This window comes from Cygnus atratus, chromosome 5, assembly GCF_013377495.2.
Source record: "Cygnus atratus isolate AKBS03 ecotype Queensland, Australia chromosome 5, CAtr_DNAZoo_HiC_assembly, whole genome shotgun sequence".
Lineage (NCBI taxonomy): Eukaryota > Metazoa > Chordata > Aves > Anseriformes > Anatidae > Cygnus > Cygnus atratus.
In genome coordinates, this window is record NC_066366.1 from 57,252,251 (window position 1) to 57,274,926 (window position 22,676).

Sequence of the window (22,676 nt, forward strand, 5' to 3'; positions counted from 1 at the left end):
AGGAATAGACTGTCGGTTTTCTTGTCAATGACAAAACAACAAGAACTGCAGGTCAAATTAAGCTAACATTAGCCATGCTCAGAAACAAAGAAATGAGACAAGATGGCACTTCATGCAAAGCCTGGCAAACTGTTACACAGGTTGCCTGCAGATGCAGCAGGTGTAAGCTTTGTGGGTCCAAGGAGAGATTGCCACAAGCACTTAGGAGAGACCAGTCACAACTAGTTGAAGATTCTTGTTTGGAAAAAAAAAAGGCTTAGTAGAATTTAAAGAATTTTTTATGTATCTTTGCCCTGTCCTTATCTCCCACACATATTTGCTTATATTCCCTGAAATCTAGTTTCAACCAGTACAGGTGTTGTTCCAAAGCAAGTATTTCACTTTTTTTTGATGGTTGACATTAAAGCAAAAGACTATTAAAGAAGCATTTACACTGTAAAATCTTGCAGGCCTACCGAAGTCATCAGTATCTATTCTAAGGTAATCAAAATCATGACCAAGGAATAGTTGAGGAAAAAGTGACAGGAAAAAACAGAAAACAGTTCTAAATTAGATTTACAATTACACCTCAAAACTTCTCTTTGAAAGCTATAACATCTGAGAGGTAGTAATTGAGAAATCTAATCAAGATTCTCCTTTCTGCAGTACTGAAACGCCACATCATATTAGGACTATTCCAAAAGTCAAACCATGTACACAACACATCCATAACAAGCCATGTGACATGTTGCAACACGTACACCAAAATGTTATTCAGAAAAAATGATGAGCTGAGCTACAGCTACTAATAGGGAGATAGTAATATCTGGAATAAAGATTTAGAGGAGTAACGGCCTCTGAAACTTCTCGGGGGGGGGGGGGGGGGGGGGGGGGGGGGGGGAGCAGGGGGAAGTAATCTAGATAGTCTTTTAAGAGTGATTAAGTCCAGCCTGGGTGGTACAAAGCAGAACATACTGTCATCCAAGGCAAGGTAAGAGAAATGCACAAACAAAACAAGCACCTATTTATTAACTAGCTGACAATTCACAAGTGAAATACTAAGCTTACTGATTTCATAGCTATTTTTGACATAAAACTGTCAACATATGGGATAAAAACCCTGTTTTAACTACGGAAGACCCAGTATATTTCTGGGGGAAGGCCACAGTAAGAAACACAAAGACCTTCACGCAGAAGCATAACTTCAATAATTAGGCAATCAATCTTCAAACTTCAAGTATTGTATTTGCCACAGTCAAAAACAATCCCTCCTGGTTTCCACGTAACATAGACGAAGGCTTGTGCCATTTCTAGTTACTAACTCCACAGTAACTTCACAGAGATTGAAGAAGCAGCAAGTAGCACCTAACCCTTTACAAGCTGGGCCTACCAGTCACTCAACAACCACTCTAAGCAATAACACTGCTTTCAAAACCACCACCTGTATTTGAGTTAAGGGCACAAAAGAAAGGGTGAAGATTAAGTTATTGTGACTGGCAAGAGAGCTGTGAAGGCAAGAATATCTGTGACTGTCTGGAAATACCAGCTAACTAGATAAAAGCATTAGAACTTTAAAGCTGGAAAGGAAAAAAAAGTCAGAGACCTGCTGCAGAAGTTTCCCTAACTTGAGGTGGTTCCCTCCAAGGCTCCACTACTACCGATAAAACCTACCTTCAAATAATTGAAGGAATCTGTCATTACTCAAGAACAAACTACAAGAAGACCAGTCTCTTCAGAGCAAGCCAGATTAATTGCCTAGATTTCTAAGAGTTTCCTAGATACTCTGCATGGCTGCCCTGTGTACTCCCCATAAGGGGAAACAGTACATACATCTGCAAGGCCCTCTGGACCTGCCGCAGCAGCATCAGACAGTCACTATAAGTTCAGTCCAAAGGCTAGGACTTTAGAGCCAGAATTTGAGCCAAAAATAAGAAAATCTTCAGTGACCTGGGGAAACACATAAATCAAGCAGAACAGGGGGGTGGGGGAGCAGGAATTAGGACATCACAGGCCTGTCAGAGCCTTACCTGTAGAGAAAACTTATTTCACAATTTGATTTAAACTTTTGCACACTGCCCAGTAGTGAAAAAATACCTTGAACAAGAATATTTTCATCAGTACCCACAGAAAGCCTCCAGAGACTTCCAGAACTCAACACCATTCAACAGCTCAGTAAAACTGCTTTTCTTCCACATGAAGGAAGCCCACCCCACCACAGGCTTTCCAACCTGCAACAAAAAGCCTAACAGATTTTTGCTTTCCTCTATTATCACCTCCAAGGTGATCCTAAGACCCACTGGGCATAAGACTAGTGTCCCACAAAAAGCTTTGGGCATGGGGAAAAAAATAAGTCTCAAAAAAAAGACAGTTTCTCCCAATTGCCATCTCTTCTATAGATGCCAGAGCACTGCAATGCTTTGCTTGTAAATAATAGCTGTGGAAGTACAATCTCCACTACCAAGAAGCACATGTACAAAGTAAAATTCTCCTCAAAACAATGTATTATTAAAACCATCCTACTGTTGTTTAGCTTTAATTCTGATCATCTATTGAAACAATGATGAGCACAGCACGAAGGAGCTAACGCAACCAGTAACTGCATACCAGGGCTCAGCAGAAGCATTAGCCATCCTTACTACTGCCACTCTGCTAGTTAATTTACTTAACACACTTACACATACTTAACCTTTGGGGAATCTGATTAAAAGTCAACCAATACAAGTGCACAATTTGCATTGGCACCTGCCACTCAAACAAGAGAGCCCAGTGTAAACTCCCCAGATTTCGTGTCTTTTTGATGCTTCTAGAGCAGAAAAAAATACAAATGAAATGTGCTCCATTGGGCATCAACCCAGAAAACCTGCTAGAACCTCAAGTCATAGCCTTCCCTTCCATCCTACTTAGGGAGAACACAAGGTGGTGATTTTAAATTGAGATTAGAAACAGATTAAATCAGAAATTACACACCAAAGAGAATGTTTACAGCAAACATTTCTCCACTAGTACCTGAATTTAATGGACAAAAAATAAGTCTTTGACCTGGCAGAAAAAAAAGAAAGTATTTTTTAAATACTTTCAAACTTCACAGCTATTAAGATATAGCCCTCTGTACCACAGCCAAAGCCAGCACTGGGAGTTTCCAGAAATTCACTGAGTTAATCCAATAGCAAAGAACAGAAGGAAGTATTGATGAAATTAGAGAATGGAGAAAAAAGCCTTTTAGAAAGAGACGTGCGCAAACACAACGCATTGCAGTCAGGTATCCTCTTAACAGCATTTTATTAGATTTAAGTTGAGGCTTTCAGCCTTGCTACCACCTTTGAAGGTGGCAAACTTGATATTAACCAAGTATCCATGACCTACTCCTTCCCTAAAGTTTTGGAAGAAGTCCAAGATAAATTAAGCCCCATTATATGTACACTTTCTTGTTGCATTAATGAAAACGTACCTAGATTGTCTCTTTTGAAGTGTATGCATCAACTATGAAGACCCATTAATGGTTCGTGCAAGCCTTGTTTTATGCTAATATTTAGAATTCAAAAGATGAACTAGTAATTAATACTGCTCTTCCCCTCCCCTCTGCACTCCATGTGGCATGGATATTAGTGTCCTCTGGGCACTTCAAGCCATACATCATTACAATTTCAACTTGAAGTCAAGAGGGAATTAAACTAACTATGTAATAACATACTTTAATTATTGTTCTAAACACAGAACACCTGCATGCACTCTTTTGTATTGCATATACACATACTAAGAAGGTAGACAAACACAGAAAAGATAGATATGCCCCCAAGTTCTATGTATGCAAAGTTCCTAGGAATAAAGAGCATTTTAAACTTAACCCTTTTAAATAACATTAGCTGCTGGTAGCACTGCAGTCTTCTTCATTTATGAAAAGGCAAGTGCCCACAAAACCAGTTCAAGCTAATGAGACAGGATGTCTTGCCCTAGGAAGAGGAGAGGCCCATGCTCAACCTCTGTTTCATTCCTAAGGGAGCACAGAGATTAGGGCACCGTTTTTTCTCAGTTCTCTTCAACTCTTACCAATCCTACCCAACAAAATCCTATTAACTCTAGAGCTAGCTGTGCAGTACCAGCCACATTTGAAATACGCACAGGCAAAGACTTAGCTGGCCCACAGCGATGGCAACAAATGACTGACCAAACATTCGTACAGTTCCAAACAAGATGCATGATTTTCCTCCAGCTGTATTTGCTCTGAGCTCAGATCTAGCCATAGGCCTCTTCACTGAAAGGCAGAAACGTCTAGGTTTTATTGTGTAGCTGACATAGCAATACATCAGGTCACTTTGAACTTCTATTTGATTGTAGATTTCCTCACAGACAGTGAGGGAAGTTTCAGGAATTCTGGAAGACGACATAACATGCTTGTGCTGTCCTCCATTTCAGCACCAAACTGAACTCCAGCTCAAATTTCAATTTCTATGCATGCTAAAAAGGCTGGCTGAGAACGTGAAACACCTTGATTTCAACACCATAGGTAGCTGCTCACCTTGCCTTACATCCTTCTCAATTATTTGCACCAGGACACTGCAGACATAATCAAAGCTCTATCCATATCCCGCTGTTCTCCATATGAAAGTAGTCTGACTGGACAAGGAAGAGTTCCCTCTACAAGAAAGGGCACAAATTCTTTCGGAGACCAACACACAGGATTTGAAGAAAGGATTAAACAGGGATTCTTCACACAAACATGCACATGTAGTTACACATACACAGAAACACTAGTGTCTAGTTTATAAACATGTTCCTGAAACAAATGCTTGGTTCACATTCCAGTAGCAGCACTGAATCTTCTGAACACTATCTTGTAGCTACAGTAAATCTTAATCACACTCTCAGCACCAACCACTATGCTGTATTTAGTTACTATTAAAAACCATCTGCTTACAGCAGCAAATAGATACAGCATACAACCGTATAGTAAGTCTACAATTCAAGGTACCTATTTGAATATACGGTATCCTGAAGTCCATCAACCCCACTGTAACAAAATAACACCAGAACTCCAATATCTTATCATATTTTTCAAGTTAATGTATAGTGGAGTAGATCTGATATAGCTTTATGTTATTACAGATCAGAAAAAACAAATTAGCGGGCCTTTGGAAGGAGAGCTTTGAGCACACAGAACTTGTGAAAGCAGGCACTTGTCAATTAAGAGTACTTCTCCATTTTTTTCCTTCTCCCCTCACCAACACAGATCTGGAAGCCATGAAAGGGAGATCATCTCAACAAGTCTTCAAATTTATTTCATTGTTGACCCCTAACTACTTCTCTGGGGTAGCAATGTTACAGCTTTCTTCATAAGGATGAGTATCCACAGGAAAAAAGAATGAAGCAATATAAAGACAATCAAAATTAAACTATTTAGAGACAATATTATATTAACTATTTTAAGTTTATTTTGCTAGTCCAAACCAGGATTCATGACTCAAGAATGCATACAAATGAGTAATTCTCAGTTTCTTTAGCAGTTTCATTTGCCACCAGTTCTTCTGCTGTTCTGTCCAGACCCCTTGGCAAGCTAAAGTTTTGCAGACTACCATGTCTTGAAAGTCCATCCCAAGGACTTGGGGACATACAAATTATCACTGATAGCAGGCTGCCACAAGTCAGACAATCTCCTGCCAGTTAAAGCTTATTTTATTTACCTTCCAGTTGCAGTGATCTGGGAGTAGATATGAACAGCTACTGATATTCACCATGTTCTCTTAAAGCCCAGTGACAGTTATGTTCCAACAGTTCACAGTTACGTTAAGTCAGTGACATAGCACTTAGGAAAAAGACGTATTTGAATTCTGGGAATTAACCTCTTAAGAGCTGCCAGCAGCTACATTTGAGCAACCGTTTTACCTTTTATCTCTTAGAAAGCAAGAGGAGATGTGAAGTAACTAAAAGCTACACAACCCTGAAGTTCGCCATTAAGCTGTGGTGACATCAGAACACACTCAAGGAACACTAAGTAACTGAAAGCCAACATTTAGCATGCAAGTCTGAACATTTCAGTTTCTCTACTTCTTTCGCTTCCCCACTTTCTAATAAGAGAAATCGCTGGTCTCTGTGGATCAACCAGGGACACAATATTCAGTTCAAAGGTCTTAAATACAACACTACAACACTTTGGGCCTATATGTAAATATACGGTTTAAGCAACAGGTTTATAAACACAGGAGATGCTATCAACTTCTCGTGTAGAACAAGAGTCAGTAGCAGAGGCTTGTAGATGGCTGCACTTGGTCTTAACAGTCCAAGTGAACACAGACTGACTTCTAGGCTTGGCTGATTGCAAGCAGCCAGTTACAGTAAGCTCCATGATGTACTGTAAGGAAAATCACATTGTTTTTAAACATAAAAGATTAGAACTATCAAAACCACAACAAAAAAGACTTTGTACAAGGTGCAAGAGCAAGGAACAGCCACTGAAATCTATAAGCAGTAGCACAGGTTACCAAAACAGTACTGTTAAAATTGTCTTCAGCCAGTACAAAGAACAGCAAATGGTACCCAAAATAGCACATCCTGTTAAACTTCTACTTCAGCCTTTATTGGAGTAGATCAATAATTAAGCTTCTTATGTATTTCTCAACTTACTGCCTGCCTAAAGCACGTCAGTCAAGCCTTCCAAGCATCAACAAGCTATGTAATTAGAACTTAAGTTCTCCAGCTAGAAGCTTGGACTTTTAACTTCAAAAACGTAAGCTGTTTTAAGATAGACATTTCAACTTTACAGTATTATAAACAGAATTACACATACTCAGAAAAAAAGACCAAAATGATTACACTTTGTGTTTTAAGTTAACAGCCAGCTCATCCAGCATTTCACTACAATTTGCACGTACTGCTTCAGGAGTACTGAAAGCTAACATCTTCTACTATTTGTAGGATACTGCATCAATATTAATACTGCCTACTCATCAAAAGCCTGCAAATGTTAAGTTTATCCAATTCTAACTTTAGATGCTTCTTTACTTAAGCTGGTATGTTCAGAGTACTAGAAAGCACAGAATAGACTAGAGAACTAGTGGGCTACCTGGAAATAGAAGCAGCACTGCAAGAAACATTTAAGTGTAGTAATAATCAGATAACAACATACTGAACAAAAGACATCAGAAGACATCCTGCTGGGAACAAGATATATACAATCAGGACTTTCAAGCCCGAAGCAGGATGTAAACAGATTGCAGTTTATGTACTAATACTCCAGTCTTATCTCAGATTTAAAAAAAACTTCAGAGAACGAGCACCTGTGCATCTGTCCAAGGGGCATATAATTGGTTACTCAAGGACTATTAGGCTGTTCCTTAGCAACCTCCGCAAGCTCTAATCAAGTAAGACTAAGATTGTCATTTAGCCTTCAAACGCCATGCCCCATCCATCTAATATAGCATTTTAACTACTGCTGAGGAGCACACAGTGATTTCAACCACAGATAAAATCCACACTATGTTTTTCAGCTGAGTTACCAGGAGATCTTCATTTAAAATATGCTTTTAAACTTAGTCAGTATCCAAAACAGCAATCAATAAAATAAATTATCATTTTTCCTCCTCTTTATACACAGCAATAGCTAACTACAATTCTCAAAAATCACCTTGGAGATAAAGTTTAGTAAATGAGCACAAGCTATAGCTCAACTACCAAGCAATGTTTTATAATGGTAAACCATTCCCCGAATATAATTACAAGAGAAGAGTTTAATATCTAAAGCAGCAGTAGACACATTTCAGGTAAATAGTAAGCATTTATCTCTCAGAGAGGTGGTATTTGAGTCTTTGGAGATGCTGAAATGCATCTATTGTGCTGCACACAAAGGATTTCTCCAAACATCACTGAACAGAACTCTAGCTACCAGAGCCAAAGGAATCTGAATAATTAGGAAAATAAGAGTAACTTAACCATTCAGTCCTGGACCAGCTTCATTGCTCTTCCTCATCAATGCACATACTATAGTTTCCATTCAAGATTACTTGTAAAGTTTTATATACAGTTTTTCCTTAGATAGTAAGCAAAGGCACCCAGTATCCATGACTGAACCAGTAAGAGCCACTCCTCCCTGGCTCAAGGTGATCCACCAGAGAGCCACTGTAAACCCTACAGCCATACGTGCTCCTTCAGCTCTCCCTGGGTGTACAGCAGAGGAAGGCAGTGGCTCCACTACACCATACTGGTGGACGTTCAGCAGGTACCCAACACAACCTAGCACAGATGGACCCAGTCATCCACACAGGTTCGCTTCCCAGCCTTCGGGACAGCAAGGGAAGGTGCTGGGGTGGTCAGATTACATGCCGACCCGCCACTCGTATGACAGCAAAACACACCGTACAAAAGCCACCAACACGACAGCACTGCTGATGATCACCTCTAGCCAAAGGCTGACCAACTTTAGATACCTACTAACCCAGAGCTGAAGCAGCTTTCTGGCAAGCAGCCCAACAAAGGCATATCAGAGTGCTGCAGAGGAAGAGAATGACAGAGTTACTGCCAAGGAGCCACAGCAATCACCTTTGAATGTCTGGATAAACATGAAGAGGCCAGAAGCAATGTCAGTATACCCTTATTCTTCACTCCCTGGACTAGCTCCTCTCCTTTCAAACCACTTTTCACAAGCTTCTTCCAGCTCAGAGGATTACTAGCAGCTGGAATCGGAGTGGCCCACAGGAAAGTAAGTCGATGTGCTAGCAGGAGAGTGGCCCTCCCTTCTCAGCCTCTTCAGTAGGCCGAGCGGCTCTGAACCACAGCAAGCAATGCAAATAGGACCCACACAGAGTTGACAAAACATCAGCCTTGTTTTCAGAAGAGGAGGGAGGGAAGGTTTTGGGCACAGAGTAATCTAAAGCTTCTGCAGATGACTAAGTGCATGATGTGATTATAGCTGCTTTATGAACTTAATAGTTTCTAAAGTATGTTCATTGCATGTATTTCAGAGCCCACACTTGCACAAACCAACACAGAGGAAAAACAAGTGAAGGAGTGAGACTACACAGAAGGGGTAAGTTCCATTCATCTCACCTCCGCAGTGACTGTGGTGTTGCTCAAAAAGGGGCCAGAGAGCCACCAGCCTTCAGGGATACCAACAAGTGAGAAAACTCATCTACCTTACATCTGTCTTTAACACAATCTCTCCCATTCAAGAAAGACTTTGTGGCAAGTCATTAATAACAGATTAAAAATGCGCTAAATCATTTTTGGCACTTTTTACATCCAGAAAATGTAGGTGTTTCACATCATTTACAGTTTGACAGAAGCTTAATTTTTCACTGCTGCTGTGCTGGCAGCCACTGAACTCTAGCAGTATTAACTCAAATTGAGCCAGACTCACGCAGGGAATACAGACAGTAGCATCAGACCCAGAAGTTGGGTTTTACAATACAAGGCTTCTCAAAACCTAAACCAACAGATTTCCTTGAATTTCACTGGATCTCTCAAAGTCTACAAAACGATGGGTCCGCAGCTCAAATAGGCCAAATATCACAAGTCCGATATAAACACATCCAACTACAGTTTCACCCCCAGCCACTTATGTTAAAGACAAACCAGATCACTTAAGATTAAAACTACAAATACTCATGTCTATAGCAGACCTTTCACATAGGCTGTTTTTGTTTTTTTTTTTTTTTTTGAGAAAACAGGAGTTGGAACATCTTCAAACAGCCCAAAGCCAGAGCTACAAAGCCCCCGTCATGTTGTGATGAAAGAAACATACACCATTTCTACCTCAACCTCTTCTCCACCTCACATTCTCTAGCAAAAGGTAATCCTGACTACTTTAACACCTATTCCATTTTCAGTTGGAGCTGTAATGCCCACACCAGCTGTATGCCTGGGAGAGCAGCGTTTCACCAAGAGGCTGGCTGAAGCACCTTCTGGAATAAAGATCAGAGAGCTGACAAGAGGTGTCTAAGCACAGCTCTCAGCGTCTGGGAGGGAAGGTTATTTGTCTGCAAGTTTGAATTCAACCTCAGTGTTTCTTATAAATAAGCAAGTGTTTATCTAAGGAAGCTTTCAATGAGTATAAATAGAAGTGTTCTTTTTTCCGATCTGGCCATCTCTGTGACATTCAAAAAACCCCCAGAACTTTAAGGCATACAGGCTTAAGCAGTAACCAGAATATCATCCTCTAGGGTGCATTTATTTCAAAGGCATAAGAAATTCTAGATTCAGTAACATCAACGTATGGAAGATTAAGAGTGCAAAGAACATTTCTGCTTAAAATTAGAAGATAGATTTTCTATAGTTACATGAAACTTAAGTCTTTAGGCTTTCTATTCTGGGCAAGCTGCAAATAGTTGCTGGCACACGCAGCATGCCAATAATAAATCCCTTTTTCAAAGAGTGGTTCTGAAGTGCTCACCATTAAGGCCTTGATTCTTTTTTAGAGGTGACACCTGCAGCTGCTATTGAAGTCAACTGGAGTTGTCACTATCCAGCATTGCTACAGCCAGTCTCTAAAACACCGCCCAATTATATCTTCATTTAAGACAGAGCACTGCAAAACCTGCAAGCTACTCTTTGCATTTGCATAACCCAAACCTGAAGGGATATTGTTATATAATAAATCATCCCCTCATCATACTTTTATTTCCAATCAAAAAAGCTTAAGTCAAATAGGATACTGAGCAGCTGAAAGCATATGATTCCCTGACCTGCTTCTCCAAGACTGAGGAAATAGGAAATATGGATTCAGAAAGTCTGCATTTTCTGATCCACAGCATTATTTGTCCCTGGATCACACGAAGCAGATAATGGCTTTATGCTCACAAGGACTACAGGTGCTTCTGTTAGCACAAGGAACAGTTTGTCATGCCAGTTACCACATCAGTCCCTGAACCTATTGACAAGACAATCTGGCAGTGAGTAACCAAGCAGCAAGTTCAGGAAGGGAAAAAAAAAAAAAAAGGATAGATATCAAAAAAAAAAGATTTGTGCCATCAGCACAGATTTCCATTTGGGAAAAGAGCTAGGCTACTGGCAAATAATACATTAATAATTCATGTAATTTGTCAATACATACAGCTATCTACTACATTATTTTTCCATGCTGACTTCCTCTGTTAATGAGGGTTTATAATGCACTTGCATCCCACATCATTATACCAGATGGATTTTACATTTTGGCATAAGGTGATGCTCTCACTTCTTATTCCCTGCCCTTGATTCTTGCTTGGGACTGTGCTGCGTATGCTTATTAAAAAAAAAAGCGTCAACAGAGCAAAGAGCAATTATTTAGAGGCAAAGGTTGCTGAGTATCACTTTAGATACTTTACTTGTGAAATGCTGATCATTTTCATGAGAAGTGTGTTACATTTCTTTGGTAAACTGCATCCAAGTACCTTTTTGAGTTGTAAATGGTCTAATTTTAACCTGCCTAATTTAAGCACATCTGTCACGATGGGTCATCATTCAAGGCAACAGAGTGCACATCTACCCTACCAGGGAGCATGGAGTAACCTAATCCAGGATGTTTTCACTACAAAGCCTCGAGATCCTGATCTTGGGTAGTGATGTCTCTGTTAAGACAGAAGGTAGACCAAGTGTAACTCTACCAGCCAAACAAAAACATACAAGCACATTTCCTACAGTCAGGCTACCTAGCTCCCTGCAGGCATCAAGGATCTAGATAACATGCTTCAAGGCTAAATGCCTCCCAGGGCCTCTCTACTTCCAAAATATACACAAGTTTTCAAATTAGGATTGAGAGTACTTGATGCAGAAGATCATACTCAAGTACACACCATCTAAAAATGCTAAACAGAGCACTGGACCCATTAAACAATAAAAGCTGCAATGTCAAATATCCTTGCTTGGGTTTTGGCAGGGGAGGGGGAGCAGTTGCTTTCTAAGAAATCCGACATTTACTGCTGCAGCCAAGTTATCCTTTCAGCAGCTTTACATATTCAATGGTTCATACTCCAGTTTATGTTTTCGCTCAAGACTGAACACTTCCAGGCATTTGGATGAGACTCACATGCGGACTGCACGTGGATGAAATCCACACAGCCTAGATATTAAATTTAGACACTTTTGTGTATTTTTAACTACCTGAAAGTTAACAGCGCTTTAGAAATTTACAGCTAAGTGTTATAATCACGCTCTTAGTAGGAAAAACTTAATATCAGCACTTACAAAAACAATAAATGAGCTGCCTAAATTCCAGTGGGGAAGGCAGCCTTACCAGAGCAAGTTGTGAGGACCCCCTGAACCTCCCATACCCCTTCGTCAGATAGGTAAAGGGTCCTAACTAGGCACCTGTTGAGCGTCAAGGAGAAAGAAATGAAACTGCTTTTTTTTCCAGATACTTATCTCCAAGTCTCTGAACTCTGAAGTTCACCTGTGGAGTTCAGAGCACAGAGTACTCATGCATACACTGCGCTGTCAGTCACACCAGACTAGCAAGAACAGGGGGGCTGAGGGGAGATAATTATGCATATTGTTGTACATGATTTCAACATCCATGACTAGTCAGAACAATTCTTCTATATGACTAATTAACTGAAGTAATGAATGCCATACCAATATTTATGGTGCAGGAAAAACTGTGAATTCCCTGAGGGAACGAACAGGGTGGAGAAAAAAACCACACACACACAACTCCATTTCATGCCGTCTTGAAAAGATGTATTAAAAATGGTTCCACATAATGCACCCAACAAAATGCCTACACCTTTAAAACATCTTCAGGAGCTGTCTAAGTAATCTCTCATTTATTTAACCAAAATTTAAATTTTGGTAATATCCTGTTATCGATAACTACTGCTGTTAGGTGTTTCTAACTGGGTCAAAAGGAGGCACTTGAAGGTTCGGTGTCTGAATAAATGGTGTCTGAATTTCTTGCCATAAAAAATGCTTAATAATGAACCTAAGCTGTGTAAGCTTTGAAGAATAAATTCTGATCACTATTTGAACCCTTCTGTCTTCTTTCTTTTAAAATTACACACACTTTAATTGCATCATCTGTTTGTTCACAATCTCAAAAGAGCATTAAGCTGCAAGTTTTACAGCAGGAGGCAAAGAAAAAAATGTGAGGTAGGTGGGTGAAGACGACAGCTGTATTGTTCTAGCTGTTCCTCAACCTCTCCCACTGCCAGATTTCTGTGGATGATGTATCCCAAGGTAGCAATTTTAAGAACTTTTTGGCAATATCCCAAGCTCCTCTTGCAAATCAGAGATCAGACTAATGATATTAAAAAAAGACAGGAAACAGGAATAAGCTGGATAACCTCTGTATCAAACAGGAGAAGTCACTGAAGTCTAATACTGCAGCTTTACAGAAGAAACACTTGTCTTATAATTAAAAAATAAAAAAGGCAAAAAACAGATATTTAAGATAGCAGATGCATTACAGCTGCTGTTAGTTTAGGACAATGTCCTATCAAACAGGCATCACGAAAACCTCCCTCAAGTGATGTGCACATTACTATATGAGCATCCTTAAGTGAAGGAGCTATCACCCAGGCGAGTTTCGTAAGAAGTTCACATATACTAATGCTGCTTTTCATCAGGGCAGGATTCTTCAGTCTTAGAAAAAAATACTTTAAGTCCTTTGGCTACTGTGCACCAAAGCTAATTTGTTTCATAAGCGAAGAACACACTTTTATGAAAAGACTACATCCCTACTGCTGTCTCATTTGGGTACAAAGATCTAAGAACAATTTTGAAATTACCCCAGAAGTTGAAACATAACCCAGGAACCCCATTTACTTTCAAAAAGTAAGTTGTTAAACTAGCATTACTGTTAAGCCGCTTCTTGCAGAGTCTATATGGCTTACGTACAATTGTGACAAAGATGCTGCATTCCCCATCAGACTGAACATCCACAATTCAAGAAAATACAACCTATAGGAGGGAATTCTTTCTCTAAGTGCCTCTGCAGAGCACGATACGCAGACTGCTTTTAAAAGTACAACTACTCCACAGCTTATTTTTAGAATCAAGGGTGGGCAGGGAGAGTATTCAGTAAACCTTCCAGAAATCAGCCAGCCACCCACTAGACTGCAGTGGCACTGTTTAAATAAATTACAGGCTAGTTTGCAACAGCTGCAAAGAAACAGTGGAACGACAGTCGAAGACTTCAACTCCTGTAAAATGCTGGGGGCAATAATACCAGAAACAACAGCAGACATGGTATTGTAAGCTAGAGACGCTGTGGTAATCTACCTGCAAGAGGGAGGTCAAACAGGCCTTTCTTAGGACCCAATGAGCACAGAACAACAATATCCGGCAGCTGCAAGGTAGGAATGTGCTTATTCCAACAGCGTAAAAAACAAAGACGGCTGGGCTTAGGGACCTGCACTGTAAGGATTATCAAACTCTCCTCTTGTTTCAAGTAGCAATACTAGAAACCAGCAAATTAGAAGTATGACTTCAGCTGCCTCTACTTCCTCATGCAGATAACATATAAAGTTTGAGGTGCTAATGTTACTGAAATCTCCTACTTAAAAGAGGAGTTTATGATTTCACCAAACCCGTATTACACGGTCAACAAAGGAGAAAGAATTTTAATTTTCCCTTTGATCTTATAACTTAAGAGCAGAGTTCCAAACACCCTGTTTTCTTTATGGTATTGACTATACCTGTTAACAGCAACCTTTCTTATTTCAACAGGCCTCTGGACAAACAAAGGCAATGAAAACACTCCAACTTGGCAATGAGAACGCAGAGCATCTGTGCAGAGAAATTAATAGTTTGTACAAATTTATTCACCATCTAATTCAAGCAAAACCCCAACCTCTGCATAGGGGTGGTTAATGTGAGGTGCGTGAGCATCAGGACAGAGGGTCCCTGGTAGCGCAGGAAGTTTTAAGTGTCTGTAGTGGAGCGGTTTCCTTTCCAGAATGAAACACAAATGAGCAGTTTCCCCGCCTGGATGGTTCCTAGCAGTAATTTTCGAGATAAAGATCCTGCAGGCTGCCCACCTCGACAGACTGCTGCGGGCCATCCCATTTACTGGCCACCAGGTGCCCAACACGATCTGTGGGTACCAGGGCCAGGATAACTCACCAGAATAACCCTGATATCACCATGATAACTCATCTCTCTGCCCAGCTGGGGCACCTCACCATCAATCCCCACACCTCAGCACTCCACCACCTGCCCCACTCAGAATGGCTACACACAGCAGCTGTGCTGCCCCAGGGGCCACCTACATGTCCCGAGGGGCCCTACCTGCCCATGGGGGGGGGGTCCCTATCCAACCCTGAGGCAGGGGGCACACAGCCCGGACCCCCCCTCCCCCAGCCCTCCCACGCCGTGCCCCTCGCCCACTCCATGCCCACGCGTGGGGCGCTGGGGGCTGAGCCCCGTGAGGAAATAGCGGGCAGGGAGAGCACGGGGACCCCACTCAGCGCTGGGGGGGGGGGGGGGGGGGGGGGGGGCAGCTCCCCTCCTTCCCCAGCCCTCTGTACGGAGGCTGCCAGCCCCCCTCAGGGGACAGCCGCCGTGTGTCCCCCACACACAGGTGCCCCCCAACCCCGGGGCGGCGGCGGCGCCTCCCACCCCTCCCATCCCCGCTCTAACGGCGGCCACGGGGGCGGGCGCGGCTCCACCACCACGAGCAGTGGCAGCACCACCAGCAGTAGGAGCAGTAACAGCAGTACCAGCAGTAACAGCAGTACCAGCAGCGCCCCGGGAGGGGCGGCCGCTCGCGCGCCCTTCGCGAGCCGCGGCACGCGCCCCGCGCCCCCACCTGCGCCGCCCTCCGGCGCCCCCTGCCGGGGGCAGCCCCGCGCTCCGACCCGCCTGTATTATTGCCATTATTATATTATTTTTAATTAATTTTTCTTGCTGTCCGCCCCCACCACCACACTTGCTCGGGGATCCCGTCAAGCCGTACCCGGTGCCCCCGTCCCCACCCACTCCCCCCGGGTACGGAGCGCGTCCCGCAACCTGCTGCCCACGAGCCTCGCTGCGATAATAATAAAAAATAATTAGCATTAATTATAACGGGGGGAGAGGCGGCGACCTACCGGCCACGCGAACTGGAAGGGGATAACGATCCTGCCCGTCTCGGGGGTCCTGCCTTGATGGGAGTACTTGTTGCCGTTCAAATAAAAAATATTTCCACCGAGCACGGGGGTAGATCCGAATCCGTAGTTGCAGGGTCCGACGGGGGTGATCTTGGCCTGGTATTCCTTGAGGCAGACCTTCACGTAAGTGTCGCACTCGTCCCGGGTGCAGCCCTGGTTCTGGGGGCTCTTCACGCCGTCGCAGCACTCCCCGTTGAGCAACTCTCCGTTTACATTCCGCACCGAGTTAAGCTGCAGCTCGAAATAGCCCGTGGAGCGGGACACCTAAAAATAAAAATTAAAAAAAAAAAAAAATCAAAGGGAGGGGAGACGGGCACCCGGAGGGAAGGAAGGGGGGGGGGACAGCCCTCCGAGCAGCACCGCGGTGCTGGTGCACGAGGAGGAGGAGGACAAGAAGGGGGCACGGAGCCCCGGGGCGCCCCCCCCGCGCCCCCCTACCTGCACGCAGGCGGCGAGGAGCAGCGCCAGGCCGAGCGCGGGGGCCGGGGGCCGGCGGCCGGCGCCCCCCATGCCTGCAGCTCCGCGGGGCCGCCTCACAGGAGCCCGCCGAGCCCACCGGCCACGGACCGGCGGCCGCTCGCGGCATGGGCGGCGGGGGAGCCGCCCGCAGCGCGCCGGGGGGCGCAGGGCATGGGCTGCCGGCGGGGCCGCCCGGAGCGCTCCGCTGCCTCTGCCTCCTCCTCCTCCTCCGCCGCCGCTGCTCCGCTCGCCCTCTGTGCGCCTCGGCTCCGCGGACACCCAACAAGTAGGTGCCGGAGTGACAGCTTCATTACCCATTCGCCGCCGCGGCCGCCGCCTTCATATTAATGAGGGGGACGGGCCCGGCCCCGCGGCCGAGCGGGTGGGGCCAGCGCCGCTCCCGGGGCGGCTCTTAAAGGGCGGTGGGGGGCAGCCGCCCCGCCCTGCTGTACCCTACAGTGCCGTACCCAGCCGTGCCACGCTCTGCCCCGCCGCCAGCGGGGGCTCCACGCGTGTGCGCGCACCCACGGGGGGCGTGCGTGCCCGGGGAGCAGCGTGCGCAGTCATGGGGGGGGGGGCACTGATGTGATATATGCAGCCATAGGGGATATAGGGGGGCACGCATATGGGTATGTGCACCCACGGCCGTGTGGGAGCGTGCACACGCAGGCAGCAAGGAGGTGGGTGCACTGGAGGAGAAGCGATCAGGGTGGGAGCGCGATGTAGGGGTATGCACAAGGGGGGGGTCACCCGTGGGATGCTGTGTGCACGCTCGTGGGTGCAGCAGCTGGAAGAGCCTACAGCCACGAGGAGCACGTGTAGGAGCACTTGGTGCATGGAAGTGTCGTGGTGGAGGAGCTCACAGGGTGGGATCGTTTACAGCTGTGGAGGAGTGCATGGGGTGGGAGCACCTGTGGCTGCACAGAGGAGTGGGAGCAGGCACAGCCCCGGAGGAGCACACATGGTGCGTGCACCCACACTTGTGTAGAAGCCCAAAGGGTGTGCACGGCCACGCAGGAGCGGTTGTACAGCCCTCTGTGACATGTGCAGTACGCAGAGCAGATGGCCAAGTGGTGGGATCTTGTCCTCCTCCTCCAGTGGTGGCTCAAGCAGCTAGGAGAGTAAGCGAGCAGAGATTTCTCCTTTAGTTTAAGCACCCTGTGATTTTGATCCCTGCTGACAACTATGAAAGCTATACATCCAGACAACTGCATGCTATGGATACGCTATCAAAGCCCAGATCTGCATTTAGGACCTCGGTTTTCCTTCTGTTCCTCTCCCTCCCCCCTCTCCCCGTTTTAACTCCTTAGCACCGATCATCCACCGGGGCGGACAATCGGAGAACAAACAGCTCAGAAATCAAAGGGCTGTCATGTTCCCCTGCGCAGAAAACCTTTCACGGAGCCTCCCCCTGCCTTTTCAGCGCCCCGGCTGCCCCCCGTCCCTCCAGCAGCCAGCCGGCACGCTGCTCCTCTGCTATTCATGGCCAGCGTGCAGCTGCAGCTACTCTCCTAGGCTGACACAGCAGCAGCTGCTATGTGTGTGCCAGCTGGCTAGCCGCTCGCCGAAATCCTCTTGTCCGCCCCGCTCCCCTTGCTTTCCTGCTTCCCCACCTACGGACCTGCGTCTCCTTTCCCACCCACGTCTCCGCTCGCCACAAGCTGCTGCAGTTTCCTATCACCCCCCTGTCCTGAGCCTACCCGCCGGCCGTCCTTACTCACCTCGCTTGCTCTCCGGGAAGCATCCTCTACTTTCCCTCTTATCCCTCCTGAACTCAAACAGAAGCTCTCTGAAGTGGAGCAGCAAATATTGCTTCTAATTATTTTGTGCGTCCTCGCTTTGAAACTGTGCCTCCCAACACAACTGTGTTCAAGCATTTTTCTGGTTAAGATCAGCTCTGGGATAACCACCTTTGGAAGAAGGCAAGGGGAGCTGAGGGAGGGCCAGTGTGCTAGTTTGATGGGATATTTTAAAGTTGCTTCGTTTTGCTAATCAGAAACTCTGCTGGGCCCTTACCATGCCCAGCTGCACCATTTACTGGCTTGCAAATGGACAGGCAAATGCTATTTAGTTTTAATTACTTTTTCTGGTGGCTGAAGGGAAGGAGTTTCTTAGACTCGCTTTCTGCCTAATGATTATTTTGCGATGGATGGCAGCCAAAATATTTTGCAAGACAGGTATTTTGTTTGCATGTATCATCATAAACAAACATAAAACCTCATAATCTGCGTTTAGCGTTATGCAGTCAATATGCCTCTGGAGGAAGACATATTTTTATCACCAAGCTAAGCAAATATAATACAGAAGAAAGATGATCCAGGAGTTACAGCATATGCTCAGGCTCTACAGAGCCAAGCTCGGTTACCTGCTGTATCACAGAATTTCTTTGTTACCTTGAGCATACTGCATGGTCTTTTTGTCCTTTGGTTGTGCCTTTGTAAGTATTTTACGGTTCTCAAAAACTATGGTGCCATTTTATTTTATTTTATTTTATTGCAAGAACCTGACTTCAGAGGAGCAGAGAGGGTGCAGCTATTTCCAGGCACTTTCTCTTTCTGCTTAGGGAAACGTTCATTTCATCCTCCTCGCTGCTGCAGCCCCATTTTCAGCCTGAACTCCTCAGCTCTCTGCTGGGGTTATTGTTATTTCTCAAGTGTCATGGACTTCAGCAGGTATGTGAAGCTGCTTCGTTATAGTTATGCACAGATAGTGATGGTTTTAAGGAAATGCAGCAAAAACATTTCTTAATATGAGAACTTTGAGCTCGTAGATGAGGCCAGCTGCCAGATGAGGAGGTGAGCTCTGAGCTGGGCTGCGAGCCATCCCCTGTTGTGGGGCATCCCCTGTAGCAGGGCATCCCCTGCCGCCTGGCTCCTGCCCGCTGCTCCATGCAGGTCAACACATTTCGAGGCACTTTTCTTTCTCTCCCTCCCCACCAAAACGAGGGTTACCAAGATCCATCTCAAAAACTATCCATATCCTCTCATTGCTGTTCCCTCGCTTCCTTCTCCTGCCGCTCCTTCTCCTTTCTCCTGCCGATGGTTGCCACTGGGAATTAGGGGCTGTGCACAGGGGAGGAGCGGAGAAAGGGCCGAGGAAACCGGTGCCTGACTTTAACCGGGGCTTGAGGCTGCCGTCAGCCCTTACTCATCCTGCACAGGGGACGCGACTGGAGAACATCAGTCCCTCTGGCAGGGGAGGGACGCGCTCGCCGCCGGTCTCGAGCAGGGTGGGGTTCCTGCATCCCGCACCTCCTTGTTCCCAGCCCTCTGGGCCAGCATTTTTGCTTTTGCACTCTGCCTGCACGCCCGCGTTAAGTTTATGCCTGTATGCAAATCCTTTGCAAGTATGCTCATTAAATCATTTGCATAAAATATCCCTGGAGTATCACAGCAGCTAGGAAAAGGCAGGGTTTATCCACTTGCCTTAGAGACTTTCAGAGGTGTGGGGATGTAGTTTGTCAGCACACATGTGGATATGGATATAGACATATATATCGCATTTATCCAGGCCAGAATGTGTCTGCTTGGGAAAGTTAAAGGCAAGAAGATCGTTTTGGATGTTCTCCATCTGAAACTTGGCAGGGTAGGAGTTAATCCTCCCTTTCTGGCCAGAAAGGCTACAGCTGCCTGTCCTGAGAGCAAGGCATTGCAGGACAGAACCAGCTGTGAAGAATTAATTTCTCTTCCTTCTTCCTCTATGAGAAGCCGGTGTGGGCTGGGGCTAATAACACAAATGGAGAAGGCTCCTCTGGAAGAGAGCTAGAGGGTAACCAGAGGAGAAGGATTTTTCTTTCTCTCTTCTTTGTAGAACTTGGCTGGAGTAAGGTATTTTGAGCTTTGCTATGGACTTGGCAGGGCAAAGACATGTCTTCTCCTTTGACCGAAGAGAGTCCTGATGGATTTGGATGGTTCAAGTGATGTGTTTAACAAGTGTGTACATGCATATGCGTGCTCTTCATGGAAGCAAGCAGATGAACTGCAAGGATGTTGTTTTAAGATGTCTTCCAACATAGACCTGGGGGCGGTTTCCCTTCATGAGGATTGAGCTGTTAGTACGGTCCAAGAGAAGATGAGGTGGAGAAGGTATAAGGTGCTGCTTGCATCTGTCTTCCTTCCGGCCTCCTGCTAGGAAAGTAAAGCTACGCCTGATGGAACTTGCTCCAGGAAAGGAGCGGAGATCTTGACACTACCTCCTTCTGTGTCAGTGGTTGCCCAGTTCTGAGCTGGCATTGCTCTTTGGGGGCTCCAGAGCGGGAAGAAGGTGGCTTCCTAACATTTCAGCTCTGCTGCCTGGCTTGTTTACTGCTTTCGGGGCCTGGTCTTCTGCTAGCAGAAGCATGTGCTGCGTCTAGCTGGAGGAGCCAATTGGTTTTGGTTTGTAGAGCTTGGTACTAAAGGCTGACAATATTAATAAAATGAGGGAAATGTGGCAAACACAGAGTTTTTCTGAGTTTCTCCCATGTGCCAAACCTCTGCCTTTCCCCCTTTAAGATTTGCATGGTTGTGGGGGTGTTAATGGGTCATTGGGAGAAAAAAAAAAGGGCAAAAAGCCACCTCAGCTGATCTGCCTTCTGAGGCTCGATGCACCCCATTAGAAGTGAAGTTCTTGCTGTCCTAGTGGCTTATCATCTGTGTGGATTTTCAGGAAAACCATTAGTTTTGAGAAGGCTTCTCAAGTGGACTGAATGGTGTTGTATCCACTCTCCACAGGCCAGCCTTCACTCTTAAAGTTCATTGCAGTCATCCTCAAAAAAAAAAAAAAAGCAAGAAATCTCTACCTGTGACTTTCTTGGTGCATGAATCACAGCAAATAAGGTCAGAAGGGATATCCAGAGATTATCTAGTTTATCCCATTCCACAGGGCAGAACAAACAGTGCCTGCTTCTTGCATAACAGATGGGTATCCGACCTCTTCTTAAAAACATCCCCAGATAGAAATTCTCAGCTGAGATAACCTGTTCTAGTAGCTAACCAGCAGAAAATGTATGGTGCTGTATTGCTGCTCTTTGAACCTACTTCCTGACCTATTTGCAAGGGATGTGGAGCACAGCATAGTCCCTTCCTATCTACCACTACCCTTTATGTACTTGAAGACCACTACCTTGCCTCCATCTGTTGCATCTTCTTTGTAATGAAAAAATAATATTTTGGTCTTATGAAGGTAGATCATATTTTTTTTTTATACTCCTGATTGTTCTGGTGGCCCTACTGTGGTCTCTCTGCAATTGTTCCTCAATTTTCTTACGCCCAGTGTGCAGAACTGGACACAGAGTTCCAGTGAGATTGTAGCAGTGCTGGGTGAGGTGAGACATCACAGACCAGACAGGAGCCACTCCTGGCCATACATGCAAGCATGATGCTTGCTTTAATGTACTTTTTTTTTTTTTTTTTTTTTGAGGAGGAGGAGGCAGAGCTTGGGGTTTTGTCTGTCTGGTTTTTGCAATGATATTGTTGACTTCAATTCAGTTTGCCATCCACTAAGCAGCTTTTTGTTTTTTGTTTGTTTGTTTGTTTTTTCCCTTGGGGCTTTTGAGCGTGTCTTACAGTTATGAGAATGTCCTATGAGAGTCAAAATGCCTAATAAAGAATGGGTTTATTGCATCTACTGGTTCTTGCATACCCTGCTGCCCCAGTGAAAGGAAAAATAACATCTGGGTGAGTTAACAAATCCATGTTAGCTGTTACTCACCTCTTTGTTGCTTTCCAGATGTTTATAGAGTATTTCTTTATTTGTTCCACCTCTCTCTGGGAATTCAAACCAAGTTGGCTTGAGTATTATTCTTCAGCTTCTCCCCTTTCCAAAAAGGGTTTACATCTCCCTTTTCCAGTCTTCTGACACCTTGCCGGTTCTTTGAGGTCTCAGAGTTGCTGACCACTGTGAGACTGCTTCAAAAAGCAGTCTAAGCATATCGTAATATGTAATCCAACTAAGTACTCTTCACTTAGTCTTTCTAGACTGAGCTCTTTCTTTGTCATCGTTCAGCACTAATTGTGGTAATCATTTGGGAGCGAGTGGTCTTTTTACTAAAAGCTGAAGTAAAGCAGGTAAATACTTCCAGGGTCACATCATTCATACCTTACCTTTTGGGTAGTTCTTCCCATGGCCTTCGTGTCACTGCTAATGTGCTTTAAGTTTTCTTGATGTCTTGTTGCGTTGATTCTCTGTTTATATCTTGACTTTTCTGAT

At 44.8% G+C, this 22,676-nt stretch overlaps 1 protein-coding gene across 1 annotated transcript in view; it reads right to left on the bottom strand.

Moving 5' to 3' along the window:
* The window catches only part of JAG2 (jagged canonical Notch ligand 2), a 68,481-nt gene extending 51,676 nt beyond the window's left edge, over positions 1 to 16,805 (bottom strand). Inside the window, exons 1-2 of the mRNA XM_035551347.1 lie at positions 16,467 to 16,805; positions 15,969 to 16,292 (exon numbers count right to left, since the gene is read on the bottom strand). Coding sequence (XP_035407240.1) covers positions 15,969 to 16,292; positions 16,467 to 16,805 — 663 coding nt within the window. The remainder of the gene's footprint in view (positions 1 to 15,968; positions 16,293 to 16,466) is intronic.
* Between the last annotated feature and the right edge of the window lie 5,871 nt (positions 16,806 to 22,676).